Source organism: Bison bison, unplaced genomic scaffold, assembly GCF_000754665.1.
Source record: "Bison bison bison isolate TAMUID 2011002044 unplaced genomic scaffold, Bison_UMD1.0 scf7180017864213, whole genome shotgun sequence".
NCBI classification, from domain to species: Eukaryota; Metazoa; Chordata; class Mammalia; order Artiodactyla; family Bovidae; genus Bison; species Bison bison.
Window position 1 is genome coordinate 1327891 of NW_011494785.1, and position 14247 is coordinate 1342137.

At 46.5% G+C, this 14247-nt stretch overlaps 1 protein-coding gene across 1 annotated transcript in view; it reads left to right on the top strand.

The window, feature by feature from the left end:
* ANO2 (anoctamin 2, calcium activated chloride channel) overlaps positions 1-14247 on the top strand; it is a 339922-nt gene that overhangs the window by 294490 nt on the left and 31185 nt on the right. The window contains exon 22 of the mRNA XM_010844983.1: positions 2556-2701. Coding sequence (XP_010843285.1) covers positions 2556-2701 — 146 coding nt within the window. The remainder of the gene's footprint in view (positions 1-2555; positions 2702-14247) is intronic.

Consider the following 14247-nt stretch of genomic DNA (forward strand, 5'->3'; position numbering starts at 1 on the left):
ATCTTCTTCATAGTCCAACTCTCACATCCATACATGACCACTGGAAAAACCATAGCCTTGACTAGATGGACCTTTGTTGGCAAAATAATGTCTCTGCTTTTTAATATGCTATCTAGGTTGGTCATAACTTTCCTTCCAAGGAGCGAGCATCTTTTAATTTCATGGCTGAAATCACCATATGCAGTGATTTTGGAGCCCAGAAAAATAAAGTCAGCCACTGTTTCCACTGTTTCCCCATCTATTTGCCATAAAGTGATGGGACTGGATGCCATGGTCTTAGTTTTTTGAATGTTGAGCTTTAAGCCAACTTTTTCACTCTCCTCTTTCACTTTCATCAAGAGGTTCTTTAGTTCTTCACTTTCTGCCATAAGGGTGGTGTCTTAAAGAAAATATTTATTTATTTGACTGATCAAGTCTTAGTTGCAGCATGTGGGATCTTTCATTGCAGCTCACGGACTCTCTAATTGTGGTGTGTGGGGTCAGCAGTTGCAGCAAGAGAACTTAGCTGTCCTGCAGCATGTAAGGTCTTAAATCCCTGGATAGGGATCAAACCCACATCCCCTGCATTGCACTGGACCACCTCAGGGAACTCCCCATCAAATATCTTTCATTTCTTATGTAGTTTTGGTTTTGTTCTATCATTTTTTAAACCAAAATATAAGTGATTTACAATATTATGTTAGATTCAGGTATACAGCAAAGTGATTCAGCTGTGTGTAGTAGTATAGTAGCAGTTCAGAACTGAATAGGGATATATGCATGTGTTTAATTTCCCATGATTAATTCTAACCATTTATTATTCTTTACTAAAGTTTGGGTAAAGTCTCTGGTTACTGGTACTTGGAGGGAAAGTCTCAGTTTGAGTTCTGGTCCTGGACCTTCCCTTCCTCCTTCCCTCTCTCCTTCTCTTCTTTTCTTTCCTTTTTTCATCTCTCTCTTCTTTATTTTTTTTTTTCCTTCATCCTTTCCCTCTGTCCTGAATCACAGTCAGGGTCTCAGCTAGTTCCTAAATTCATACTGTTTGACTTCAGGATCTTTAGGCTTCCTTTTGGCTTCTCTTAATTTTTTGTGGTCACAGAATTGTTGCTTGCTATCTTATTATGAAATATTTTATCTAATTATTGCATCTATGGATCTCAACCATTCTTTACATCCTCCTGTGATGAAGAGGAGGAGGAGGACAGTGATAGATATATTTATGGAGCTCTTGGCATATAACAAGCCTTAAATTAAGCGTATTACATAGATTTTCTACTTTGACCCAATGGGCTAGTTAATATTTATTTCTCATCTTATAGATAAGAAAACTAAAGCTTATGGAGTCTTCAACTTCATACCAACCCCAAGAGGCTGGGACATTATTATCTTGTTATTATTTTAGACCAAAAACATCCTGAATGAAGTTGACTTATCTACTTGGGCTGCTACTGGGTGGCTTAAACAGCAGGAGTGTATTTTCTCACACTTCTGGGGGCTTGATAGTTCAAGATAAAGACTGGCCATATTTGGTTTCTAGTGAGGGCTTCTTCCTGGCTTTCAGATCACTGTGTCCTCAATGTAACCTCATATAGTGGAGAGAGATTAAAATTTTAGTTGTATTTATTTATTTGGCTGTGCTGGGTCTTTTCTTAGTTGCAGCACATGGGATCTTTAGATGCAGCATACGAGCTCTTAGTTGGGGTCGTGAGATCTAGTTCCCTGACCAGGGATTGAACCTGCACTGGGAGCACTGAGTCTTAGCCACTGGACTGCCAGGGAAGTCCCTCTCTTCCTTTTCTTACAAGGCAAGCAACCCTGTAGGTGAGGACCCACCTTTATGACCCCATTGAACTTTAATGACTTCCTAAAAGCCCTGTCTTGATGTACAATCACACTGGGACTTAGAGCTTCACACATGTGAATTGGGGGATGGGGAATGGGTGCAGCTTACCCCGTGGTCATGGTTAGACAATGTTTAGCTTGGCTTTAATGGACATAATTGAAAGCAGGAGGAGAAGGGGATGACAGAGGATGAGATGGTTGGATGCATCACTGACTCGATGGACATGAGTTTGAGCAAGCTCCAGGAGTTGGTGATGGACAGGGAAGCCTGGCGTGCTGCCGTCCATGGGGTCACAAAACATCAGATGTGACTGAGTGAACTGACAGAATGGACATATGCTATTTATATTATTAAGACCTGAAAATGTTTGAGCTGGTAAGAGAGCATCATTTCTAGTATTCTCTAAACACTCCCTGTTCCCCATGAAGAGAGTGGGTAGTCCACCCATTAGACAATAGGACTGTCTGAGCATCTGACAGGTAGGGCCACTTCTCTGTTGCTTATCCAACAGCAGAAAGAATTCCTTTTTGGATTTGAAGAAACGTGATCCTTTGTGGGGGATCCTTTTATTAACCTAACAGAGGACCACCTCAGATTGTCTCCTTGTTATTCCTCTCTCTTGTCCTTAGATCAGAGTGGCTTCTATATCAAGACAGTCATTTTTCTCTTTTCTGTCTGCAGAACGCACCCTCTCCTCTAGAGGCTTCTGGTGACTGGTCCCTTTCTTTTCCAGGAAGCTAAAGAAGCTATTTCGGAAGCTGAAAGATGAGACAGAGCCTGAAGAAGCTGACTCTGCCCATTCAAAGCATCCAGAGCAGTGGGACCTAGACTACAGCTTGGAACCGTACACTGGACTGACGCCAGAGTATATGGAAATGAGTAAGATCCTATGGACTTTCCTTCTGCTGGAGGTGGGTTCAGATAAGGGGTCTAGGGTGGAGGGGAGGATTAGGAAACTCCCTGGGGCAGCGTCTACTCCTTGGAAGGCTTCATGGCTACCTGATGTCGCCTTCAGGGCCACGTGGAAGCTAAGGAGGAAGAGACAGAAGGAGCCTTGAGTTGAAGCACCTCATCACCCATTTGATACTCACATGGAGCCCTCTTCTCTTTGCATCTCCTCTCCTCATCTATCAAATGAGAAGCTTTGTCTCTAGGTTTCTTTCCATGGTTTCTATCATGAGAGGCAATTGAGAAGTCTGAAATTTAAGAATGGACTTTCCATTAAGGAAGAATAAAGTAGTCCCCTGACATTTGGGACAAGGAATATCCATCTTGACAAGGAGAATAGAGGAGAGTCCCTCCTTCTGATCAGGCAGGGCTCGAAACATGTGAGCTTTTCTCTAAAAGTGGTGAGGATGTTTTGGGTAGGCGGTCAGAGGAGTATTTCTAGTTAGAATCTCTGATTGCCCTTGGATGAGCCTTGAGAGTGGGAGTGTGTGTAGCACAGGCTGGTAGACACGGTCATCTCAGATGTGGTTGGGGAGCCATGCGTTCTCCATCTTGAGCACTGTCCCAGCTTGGACCAGCTGCCTTCAGATGCTTGGCCACTTGTGAATAATCCTGATCTCTCACTGGGGTGGATATTTGAGAAGCCTGTTTCCAAGACTTGGAACGAATGAATTAAAAACAGAGGACCAAGAGGGCAGATGTACCATCTAAATATTGACTCAATCTAGAGTGTGTTGAGAAGCTTCAACGAGATCCCACGACAGAATCACTCAGTACTTTCTATCAATAGACCCTCATTGTGTTTGCATAATGGTTCCAGCCTCCTTTGGTTAATCCCTTCTCACAGGGGGCCACTCATGCCTCTGTGTATCAGGTACCTCACTTGTTATTTCTAATTGATATTTATCCTGTCTCTTCATAGTGTGTATGTGTGTGTGTTTGTGTGTGTGTGTGCATGTGCACATGCGTGTGTGTTAAGGGTACAGCAGTGGACAAGGTCTAGATCAGATGGCTAACAACATTCTGTTCTAGCCCTGGGGTGTCTAAAAAGATGTGTTAGCTGCTCAGTCGTGTCCAATTCTTTTTGACCCCATGGACTGCAGCCCACCAGGCTCCTCTGTTCATGGGATTCTTCAGGCTAGAATACTGGAGTGGGTTGCCATTTCCTTTTCCTGGGGATCTTCCCCACCCAGGGATTGAACGTGGGTCTCCTGTATTGCATTCTTTACCATCTGAGCCACCAGGGAAGCCCAGGGTCTCTCAAAATTCCAGGCAAATCCTGAGCTTTGTCATCTAAATAAACTTGCCAAAGAAGATCTAAATAAACTTGCCAAAGAAGAAACAGTCATTAGGCCTGCCTCAGGAGCAATAGACACAGAAAACATCAAGACCCAGTTTGTGTAAACACGTGGCCCCCTGCTGCTTTTCACGTCTCACCAAGTTCTACCTCTCATCCCTCTCCAACATTGAATCAGGCATTAACACAGACACAACCATTTGGATTTCAGATGTCCTTCTGTGTCTGCCATCCTATCAGGAAGAAATTGTTGCCAGATTGGGGGAGAGGCTTGTTCCTTACTCCAGAACCTCTGTAGCTCTGTCTTTGAAACTCCACCTTCCAACTCAAGTCCCTCCCCTACCACCCAGTTATTTGTGTAGGTGTTTACATAACTGTCTGCCTATCTCTCCAGAGCTGACTATTTCAAAGCTCCCTCTCTTGAGTGATTAAGAGCAGAGAGCCTTGAGCCATACTCCCTGGGTTCAAATCCTGGCTCTGTCACCAGTTAGCTGGACAGCTTTGGGCAAATGGCTAACCCTAACCTTGAGCCTGACCCCGACCCTGACCCTCACTCTAATTCTGACCCTGACCCCAACTTCACCGGATAGTTGTCGTGAAACACTTATAAGGCACACAGGGGGAGGAACTGTGGTGCTGGAGAAGACTCCTGAAGGTCCCTTGGACAGCAAAAAGATCAAACCAGTCAATCCTAAAGGAAATCAACCCTGAATACTCATTGGAAAGACTAATGCTGAAGCTGAAGCTCTAATACTTTGGCCATCTGATGTGAAGAGCTGACTCACTGGAAAAGACCCTGATACTAGAAAAGATTGAAGGCAAAAGGAGAAGGGGGCAACAGGCAATGAGATGGTTGGATGGCATTGTCGACTCTATGGACCTGAGTTTGAGCAAACTCCAGGAGATGATGAAGGACAGGGAAGCCTGACATGCTGCAGTCCATGGGGTTGCAGAAAATCAGACATGACTGAGTGACTGAACAACAGCAGAGTGAGGGACAAGTCTGGAGACCAGGACAGTCTCTCCAACAATCCAGGTTGATACTGATTCAGCCTTGAGTGGGGGAGGAAGCCTGGACCACACAGGGGCTTTCTATGCTGAGTTCCACAGAAACTCACAGAACTCTTGAGGCCATTTTTCTAAGCTATTAGCTGTTTTAGAGACATGATTATTTTATTATAAGTGAAAGGACAGTGTTTCTGACTTAGACGTCCCTCATTCCTAGTATCTCTGGGTTATCCTCTTCACCCTTTACATGACTGTTTGCCCCCAGTATGATCACAGGTGAGGTACAGGATAAACTTTACCCATTGATGACTTCATCTAGCCGTGTAGGCTACATGTGGTTGGAGGATGTTCTGGGGCTCAGTCCTAAGCGTGCTGTGGCTGGTTACATGGCTTAATGCTTTCAAGTCAGCCAAGCCCTATTTCCTCATTTGAGAAGTAGCTTTGATGAAAATATCACCTACTTTGTAGGATGCTTCTGAAAACTAGGAGATGAATCTGGAGTAGTTAAAAATCAGTACTTGCTAAACTCCCCTGGTGGCCCAGTGGCTAAGACTTTGCACTGCCAATGCATGGGGTGTGGGTTCGACTCCTAGTTGGGGAATTAAGATCCCTGCATGCCATGTGGCATGGCCAAGCAAATATAAAATGAAACAGTCCACCATCTCGCTATGCTTTCAATGAATATCAGCCACCATTGTTAGTCAAGAGTCCAGTTTCTTTCTCTTGAATCTAGAAATTGACTAAAAACCATCTGGAGGCCCTGAATGCAGTGAGCCCTGGAGGTTTTCCCCATCCCATCAGCGCAGGATCAGGTGTTGATTTAAAGACTGAGGGTACAAGATTCCAAGGCAAATCTAAGAATCACACTGGAAACCTGAGATATAAGCATTCTAAGATACTTGTCCTTCCAAAGAACATGGAGGCCTTAGGGCTTTGCTTGTCAAGTCTGGCATCTCACATGGGCTCCTTTTTGGCGTCTATTGATCTCAAACACACAAACTTTTGTTCCTCTAGTCATCCAAAAAATAATCGCTATTGTCTTCCTGACTTAGGAATTCAATTATCCTCCGGTGCAGCCTCCTCTAGTTTCTTAAGTGCAGCCCAGGCTTTGAGGCCCTCAGGCTATTCATGTGGGTGACGAGCTACATTTCTTCTTGTCATTGACATTGCCATTACCGGAGATCTCATTTTTCTTATTTGTGAGCTTATGATGCTGTCAAATCAAAAAGGAGGTGCACGAGTGATTGCATATTTTGGAGGAAGTGCCAGATCCTTATTTTGAAAGACCAAGAGCTGTCAGTCTCCCTTGCTCTCTAGATACGCACACAGAGTCATGTAAGAATTACCCAGCTGATGGAAACAAACTGGACACCTTCCCTCCCTCCACCACCAAGAGACTCGGGCATCCACGCCTTGAAGCTGCATCCAAGTTATCTCATGAAATGGCAGATGGGAAGTTCAGGGTGCAGGAGGCACGTGGATTGGTGTAGGCCATGACTTCTCCATGACTCCTTTCTGACTTTGCCTCATCTCTAGCTGGCAAGAGGGCTGCTTAGGATGATCCAGAACTTTTTTTTTTTTTTTTAATCCATGGCTCCGTATCTCACTGACTTTGCCTGTTGACTGAAAAATAAAATTGCACCACCCAGGTGGTGCTAGTGGTAAAGAACCCACCTGCCAATGCAGGAGACATAAGAGATACGAGTTCAATCCCTGGGTTGGAAAGATTCCCTGGAGGAGGGCACGGCAACCCACTCCAGTATTCTTGCCTGGAGAATCCCATGGCCAGAGGAGCCTGGCGGGCTACGGTCCATGGGGTTGCAAAGAGTTGGACACGATTTAAGTGACTGTGCAAGCACATGCAAAAGTTGAGAATTATGTTTTATTTGGCAGACATGCTAAGGACTTAAGCCTAGGAGACAGCCTCTCAGATAGATGAGAAAGACTATTCCAAAGAGGTAAGGGAGGAGCCAGAATACATGTTTTCGTAAAAAAACAAAAAGGTAGTTATAACATCAAAAGATTACTGTTAATTAAAGAACAACCAGACATCTCAGATTAATGAATTTAGCACTTTTCTATGTCTGGGAAAGAAATCTATGACAAACCTAGGCAGTATATTAAAAAGTAGAGACATCACTTTGCCAACAAAGGTCTGTATAGTCCATGCTATGGTTTTTCCGGTAGTCATGTATGGATGTGAGAGTTGGACCATAAAGAAGGCTGAGTGCCGAAGAACTGATGTGCTGGGAAAGACTGGGGAAGACTCTTGAGAGTCCCTTGGACTGCAAGGATATCAAGCCAGTCAATCCTAAAGGAAATCAACCCTGAATATTCATTGGAAGGACTGATGCTGAAGCTAAAACTCCAATACTTTGGCTACCTGATTTGAAGAGCCAATTCATTGGAAAAGACTCTGATGCTGGAAAAGACTGAAGGCAGAAAGTGAAGAGGGCAACAGAGGAGATGGCTAGATAGCATCACCAACACAGTGGACATGAATTTGAGCCAACTCTGGGAGATAGTGGAAGACAAAGGAGCCTGGCATGCTGCGGTCCATGAGGTGGCAAAGAGTTGGACACAACTTAGTGACTGAACAATAAAAACAAAATGTCTGGGAAGATGCAAGAGTCTGGGGTCATTGAAATCATCTTTTTGATAACACTTTAGCTACCATCCTGAATCCTTCAGGCTGCATAGTCAGGGTGGCTGCAGTGGCAGATGGCTTGATGGCCCTAACATCTTTTGTTGGCTGACTGGCAGGTGAATTTCTTGGTTCACAGTCTCTACTAAGAATTTTGGATTGCCTTGTAAGTCCTCAACCTTTCCTCTTTGAACAATAGCAGGTACATGCTAATTGCTTTATTTTCTACTAATTCTTCCCCTTTCCCTTCTCAGCTTTTAAAAAAGTTATTGATTTTAATTGGAAGATAATTACTTTACAATATTGTGATGGTTTTTGCCATACATCAACATGAATCAGCCATAGGCTTACATGTCTCCCCCTTCTCAGCTTTTAAAATAGCTTTTTAAAAACACAGTGTATGGAGAGAATGGCATAGAAACATATACCCTACCATGTGTAACATAAATAGCCAGTGGCAATTTGCTGTGTGATTCAGGGAACTCAAACTGGGGCTCTGTAACAACTTAGAGGGATGGGAAAGGGTGGGAGGTGGGAGGGAGGTTCAGGAGGGAGGGGACATAGGTAAACCTATGGCTGATTCATGCTGATGTTTGGCAGAAATCAACATAATATTGTAGAGCAATCATCCTTCAATTAAAAATAAATTAATTCTAAAATAAAAATGAAAAAAAAAAGTGATCCAGAGTGTATTATCTTTTCTACCCAGAATCCTTCAACATTAGTGACTAACTCCCTTTCAGATAAAGTTCAGATGCCCTGGTGCAGCATCCAAGGGTATCCACATGTGTTCATCTGGTGGGTCTAAAGCGGCACGTGCTAGCCTCTCTGCCACAGCAGGTACTTGCTGAGCTGTTCAGGCTCAAATGCATCTCCTAGAGGCATTGCTCAGCTCTCCCATCCTCATTTCCTCCCTTCTCCTATGCCTGCTTTGGCATAGGAGGAAATGGGAGCACTCTAAGGGATGGACAGTGAGTCCTTGTCCTCTCTTGTGGCAACCTCAGCCCAGTTCCTGGAACACAGGAAGGATTCTATAAACTCCTTCTGGAATGAATGACCCTCTGACTCTTTCCTTCCACAGCAGAGAGACAGAGGCCTCCCTGCTCTTTATCCTGTGGTATTTAGACTGGCCTCCCTTTTCACAGTGGGGATACACACAGATATACACACACACACACACACACACACACACACACACACACGGGCTTCCCTGGTGACTTAGTGGTAAAGAATTCACCCGCCGATGCAGGAGTCACAGGAGACACAGGTTTGATTTCTGGATTGGGAAGATCCCCTGGCGGAGGGCATGGCAACCCACTCCAGTATTCCTGCCTGGAAAATTCTGAGGGGAGAAGAGCCTGACCGGCTACAGTGCATGGGGGTGTAAAAAGTCAGATAGGACTGAAGCGACTTAGCATGCACGCACTTGAGGCCAGGAAGAGACTGTATCCAGGGGAATCACTTCTGAGCCCTTCTGCTGGGAGACTTGGTCCTGAGACTGTTCTGGGTTCTCTCACCACTCTCCAGGCATCTCTGTGCAGTCGTACCTGCTCTGTCTCTGCACCTCCCCTCTGGTGGAGCTGGTCATTGTCTGTAGCATCTCTGGAGGCTGCTCCCTCCATTCGATTCAGCCTCCTGGCCCCCAAACATGGTGCTTCCCCAGCTACACCCTCAGCACCGTCTCTCAAAAAGGCCAGCATCTCCCTGCCGCCCTCTGGATTCTTTCTAAGGTCGGGTCAGTCTTATCATCCATTGTTCAAACACCTCCAGGTCTCCCACATCCTGAGCAAGGCCTCAAGGAGACATCTTTTCACTGTATTTACCCTTAGATTCTTGTCCACACTCTTGGCGTGACCACGATGAACACTGACGTCTCCCCACCCTCAGCCCACACATCACTTTTTTTATGCCTGACTGTATGTGCTGTCCTTGCCCTGGAATTCCCTGTGCCTTCTTGCTGCCATGGCCAGCCAACACGAGTTCCATGTCACCTCCTCCTAGAAAGGTCCCTGCCCTCCCACCCGCCCCCCACCACCCAACACAGTATTTTAACTCCCCTTCCCCACAGTTTCAGACAAGCTGCCTCCTAAGACAGCCGTGGCTGTTGATAATTAATTTCAGGGCCTTGCATGGACTCTGAGAACCTACTAGATAAATCTGCAGAGGGGTGCTGAATACATTGAGGGTATCATCTATCTCGCTTTGCCTGATCCAGGCTGTAACAATCTCACTTCTAGTAGTGCTGGCATCAACTCTCATTTATAATCAGGCTGGTAATCCAGCGAGTGGGTTATCAAGAGTGGTGGTTATCCTTCTTTCTCTTTCTTTGCCTCCTCCTCCTATAGTTCCCCCTCCCCTTCCCCTTCATGGCTGCCTTCTCCTCTCCCCCATGGGCTCCTTTCCAGGGAGCAAGTCAGGAAAGAGGAGAAGGCATAATGCGAGCCCATCTACGGTGCTCACAGGTAGCAGCACTGCGAAAGAGCTTGGTGGGAGAGAAGATGCAAGTCTACACGTCATAACTTTGTTGGAGGCACTGGTTTCTGCCTTGGGCTTCCCTGGTGGCTCAGGTGGTAAAGAATCTGGCTTCAATGCGGGAGACAGGGACTTAGTCCCTGGGTCAGGAAGATCCCCTGGAGAAGGGAATGGCAACTTGCTCCAGTATTCTTGCCTGGAGAATTCCATGGATGGAGAAACCTGGCGGGCTACAGTCCATGGGGTTGCTAAGAGTCAGGCACGACTGAGCAACTAACAGCAACTCTATGACAGGACTCACACCATGATGTCCGCTTTCTCTGCACTCTGTCCCAAAGCCCTTTGCTCTTCAGATGGTCACTGTAGGGTAAGGGAGCAGCAGCTCTCCTTCCCACCTTCCCAGGGGTTTTGAGGGAAAATCTGGCTGCCTGCTTTCAGCAGGGTGACCTTGGACATGTCACAGCATCTTTCTGGGCCTTGTTTTCTCCTCGACATCAGAGGGATTAGACCAGATGAGTTTTCCCTTGCAGAGGTGCAACCCACTGGCCTGTGGTCCTAATCAGTTGTGTAATTTGTCATCAGTAGCACCCTACTGGAGAAGGCAGTGGCACCCCACTCCAGTACTCTTGCCTGGAAAATTCCATGGGCGGAGGAGCCTGGTAGGCTGCAGTCCATGGGGTCGCTTTTCACTTTTCACTTTCATGCATTGGAGAAGGCAATGGCAACCCACTCCAGTGTTCTTGCCTGGAGAATCCCAGGGACGCGGGAGCCTGGTGGCTGCCATCTATGGGGTTGCACAGAGTCGGACACGACTGAAGTGACTTAGCAGCAGCAGCAGCACCCTACTATTAATATGTTTTTTTAAAACTTAGGGTAAACAGGACCAGTGTCACCCTCGGCTTCTCATGCTTCTAGATTAGGTCTGAGTGAGAGAGGAGGGAGGTTTCTGCACAAAACCTCATTACCCCAGTGGAGCTGGGTGATGTGCAGAATAGTCTTTCATTGAATGTCATGATGAGTTAATTAAGACTTTCAAGCCAGGTCACTGCCAGGGTACCTTACCTGCGTGAGGTCACTCCATGGTCCTTTATCTGTACCAGGTAACCCTACCAGGGTCCCTTACTTGGGCCAGGTCACCTCCAGGGTCCCTTACCTGGACTAGATCATCCCCAGGGTCCCTTCCCTGGTCCAGGTCACCCCAGGGCCCCTTATCTGGACCAGTCATCCCAAGGTCCCTTCTAGTGCTGACATCCTAGTCCATCCAGACCAGTTGGACACTACATCTCAAAACCAAGAGGCCCAGAGAGTGCTCCAGGTGGCTTCAGGTCACCTTGAAGACCCATTAGTGACACTGAGGCTAGAGCCTGTCTCCAGACCATCCCACAGGAGAGTCCCATTAGGACCCGTGGCATCTGGTGCAGTGGGGGCGGCGGGCAGAGTGAGTTTCCCCTTTCCTTCCTGATGGGCTAGTCCTCCCCAATCCCAGAAAGACCCTTGACTTGGGCTTTGAACAGAAACGAGAGCCGTGAAACCAAAGCTGCCCGCTGCTTCCGGCGCAGCCCGACACGGTGATCCCTGGCCCCGCTCTCAGCTGTCAGCTTCCTCCCCCAGTGATCCCTGGGACCACCCATGCCGACAGGAAGCGCGCTGAGCCCACTCGGGGCCTGCCGGTTGTAATGGCGAGGCAGGTCATCATCCAGGGAGGTTGCTGCCAGAGATGTATTATATTTGTATTTTTTTCTAAATGGAGCTGGAACTGTGGCCCAGCAGGCCTGGGGGAGGGGCCTCGAGGTGAAGGGGAAGCCGGGAGTCTGGGGGCGGCGGCACGGGATTGGTGGTGGGGATGGGCTGGCTCCAGACAAAGAGAAACTCGAGAGTGGGGGATTAGGCTGCAGAAACCTGCGAGGGGAGCAGCGGGCTTTCCAGGGAATCTCCAATATCAAACCCTTTTCCTGAAGAGCTTACTAGAAAGGACTTCAAGGTAAATCCCCCCTCCCCGGCTCAGAGCTGAGGTTAGAATGCTGGGGCCAGGAGCAGCCGTGACATTAATCATCAGCGTCCCCAACCCGTCCCCAACCCCAGGCGTGGGCTTCGAAGCTCCTTGGCCGCACACCCCTCCCAGCCCAGTTGTGGGGCTTTCCTCAGGGCCCTGACGAGAGAGGAAATCCTTTCTTTGCTTTCAAAGCGGCGAGCGAAAGTCTCTGGACACTTGCAGCCTTCAACTTCGACAGCATGGACATTTAGCATAAAAACTTAGACTGGAATTTAATCCTCTAAGGGGAGTTTGGGGACACGTTCCAAAAGAACCTCTTGATAAAGTCTTACCACCGTTTTATCAAACAAATTGTTGCTGTTGTTTCGCCGCTAAGTCATGTCTGATTCTTTCCGACCCTGTGGACTGTAGCCAGCCAGGCTCCTCTGTCCATGGGATTGTAAGTGACACAGCTGAAGGGTAATGGCTTAGCTTCATGTTATTCACTAAATTGTGATGTGAGCTTCTTGAGGGAGAGACTTGTGTCTTAGTCACCAGGACCTGGCATACAGTAGGTACTCAATAAATGTCTGAAGATGAAGGAAGAAGAATAAAGAATGAAAAACATGATCCTCTATTTCAATAGAACTTGAAGACAAGGTGACAGTTGGATTCTACAGACATCACCATTTTTCTTTTTTTAAAGTCTTTATTGAATTTGTTACAATATAGCTCCTGATGTTTATATCCTGACTTTTGGGCCTGTGAGGCATGTGGGATCTTAGCTGCACCCCCTGCATTGGAAGGCGGAGTCTTAACCACTGGACCACTAGGGAAGTTCCCAGACATCACCGTTTTTCAAAGCTGTCCAGACACCCTGGCTATATTGATTTAGCTGGAACAGTCTGCCTCTTCCCCTCCCCCCAGGGGCCAAGCTTACTTATTTTGAGGTGCTTTTAATTAGGAGATGTGTACATGCATTCTTAGTCGATCAGTCGTATCTGCTCTTTGCCACCCTTTGGACTGTAGGCTCCCAGACTCCTCTGTCCGTGAGATTTTTCAAGTAGGAATACTGGACTGGATTGCCGTTTCCTCCTCCAGGGGATCTTCCTGACCCAGGGATCGAACTTAGGTCTCTTTCATCTCCTGCACTGCGGGCAGATTCTTTACCTGCTGAGCCACCAAGGAAGCCTATTCTTTTTTTTTTTTATTTTTTATTTTTAAACTTTACATAATTGTATTAGTTTTGCCAAATATCAAAATGAATCCACCACAGGTATACATGTGTTCCCCATCCTGAACCCTCCTCCCTCCTCCCTCCCCATACCATCCCTCTGGGTTGTCCCAGTGCACCAGCCCCAAGCATCCAGTATTGTGCATTGAACCTGGACTGGCATCTCATACATGGTATTTTATCTCATACATTTCATACATGATATTTTACATGTTTCAATGCCGTTCTCCCAAATCTTCTCATCCTCTCCCTCTCCCACAGAGTCCATAAGACTGTTCTATACATCAGTGTCTCTTTTGCTGTCTCGTACACAGGGTTATTGTTACCATCTTTCTAAATTCCATATATATGCGTTAGTATACTGTATTGGTGTTTTTCCTTCTGGCTTACTTCACTCTGTATAATAGGCTCCAGTTTCATCCACCTCATTAGGACTGATTCAAATGTATTCTTTTTAATGGCTGAGTAATACTCCATTGTGTATATGTACCACAGCTTTCTTATCCATTCATCTGCTGATGGACATCTAGGTTGCTTCCATGTCCTGGCTATTATAAACAGTGCTGCGATGAACATTGGGGTACACATGTCTCTTTCCCTTCTGGTTTCCTCAGTGTGTATGCCCAGCAGTGGGATTGCTGGATCATAAGGCAGTTCTATTTCCAGTTTTTTAAGGAATCTCCACACTGTTCTCCATAGTGGCTGTACTAGTTTGCATTCCCACCAACAGTGTAAGGGGGTTCCCTTTTCTCCACACCCTCTCCAGCATTTATTACTTGTAGACTTTTGGATCGCAGCCATTCTGACTGATGTGAAATGGTACCTCATAGTGGTTTTGATTTGCATTTCT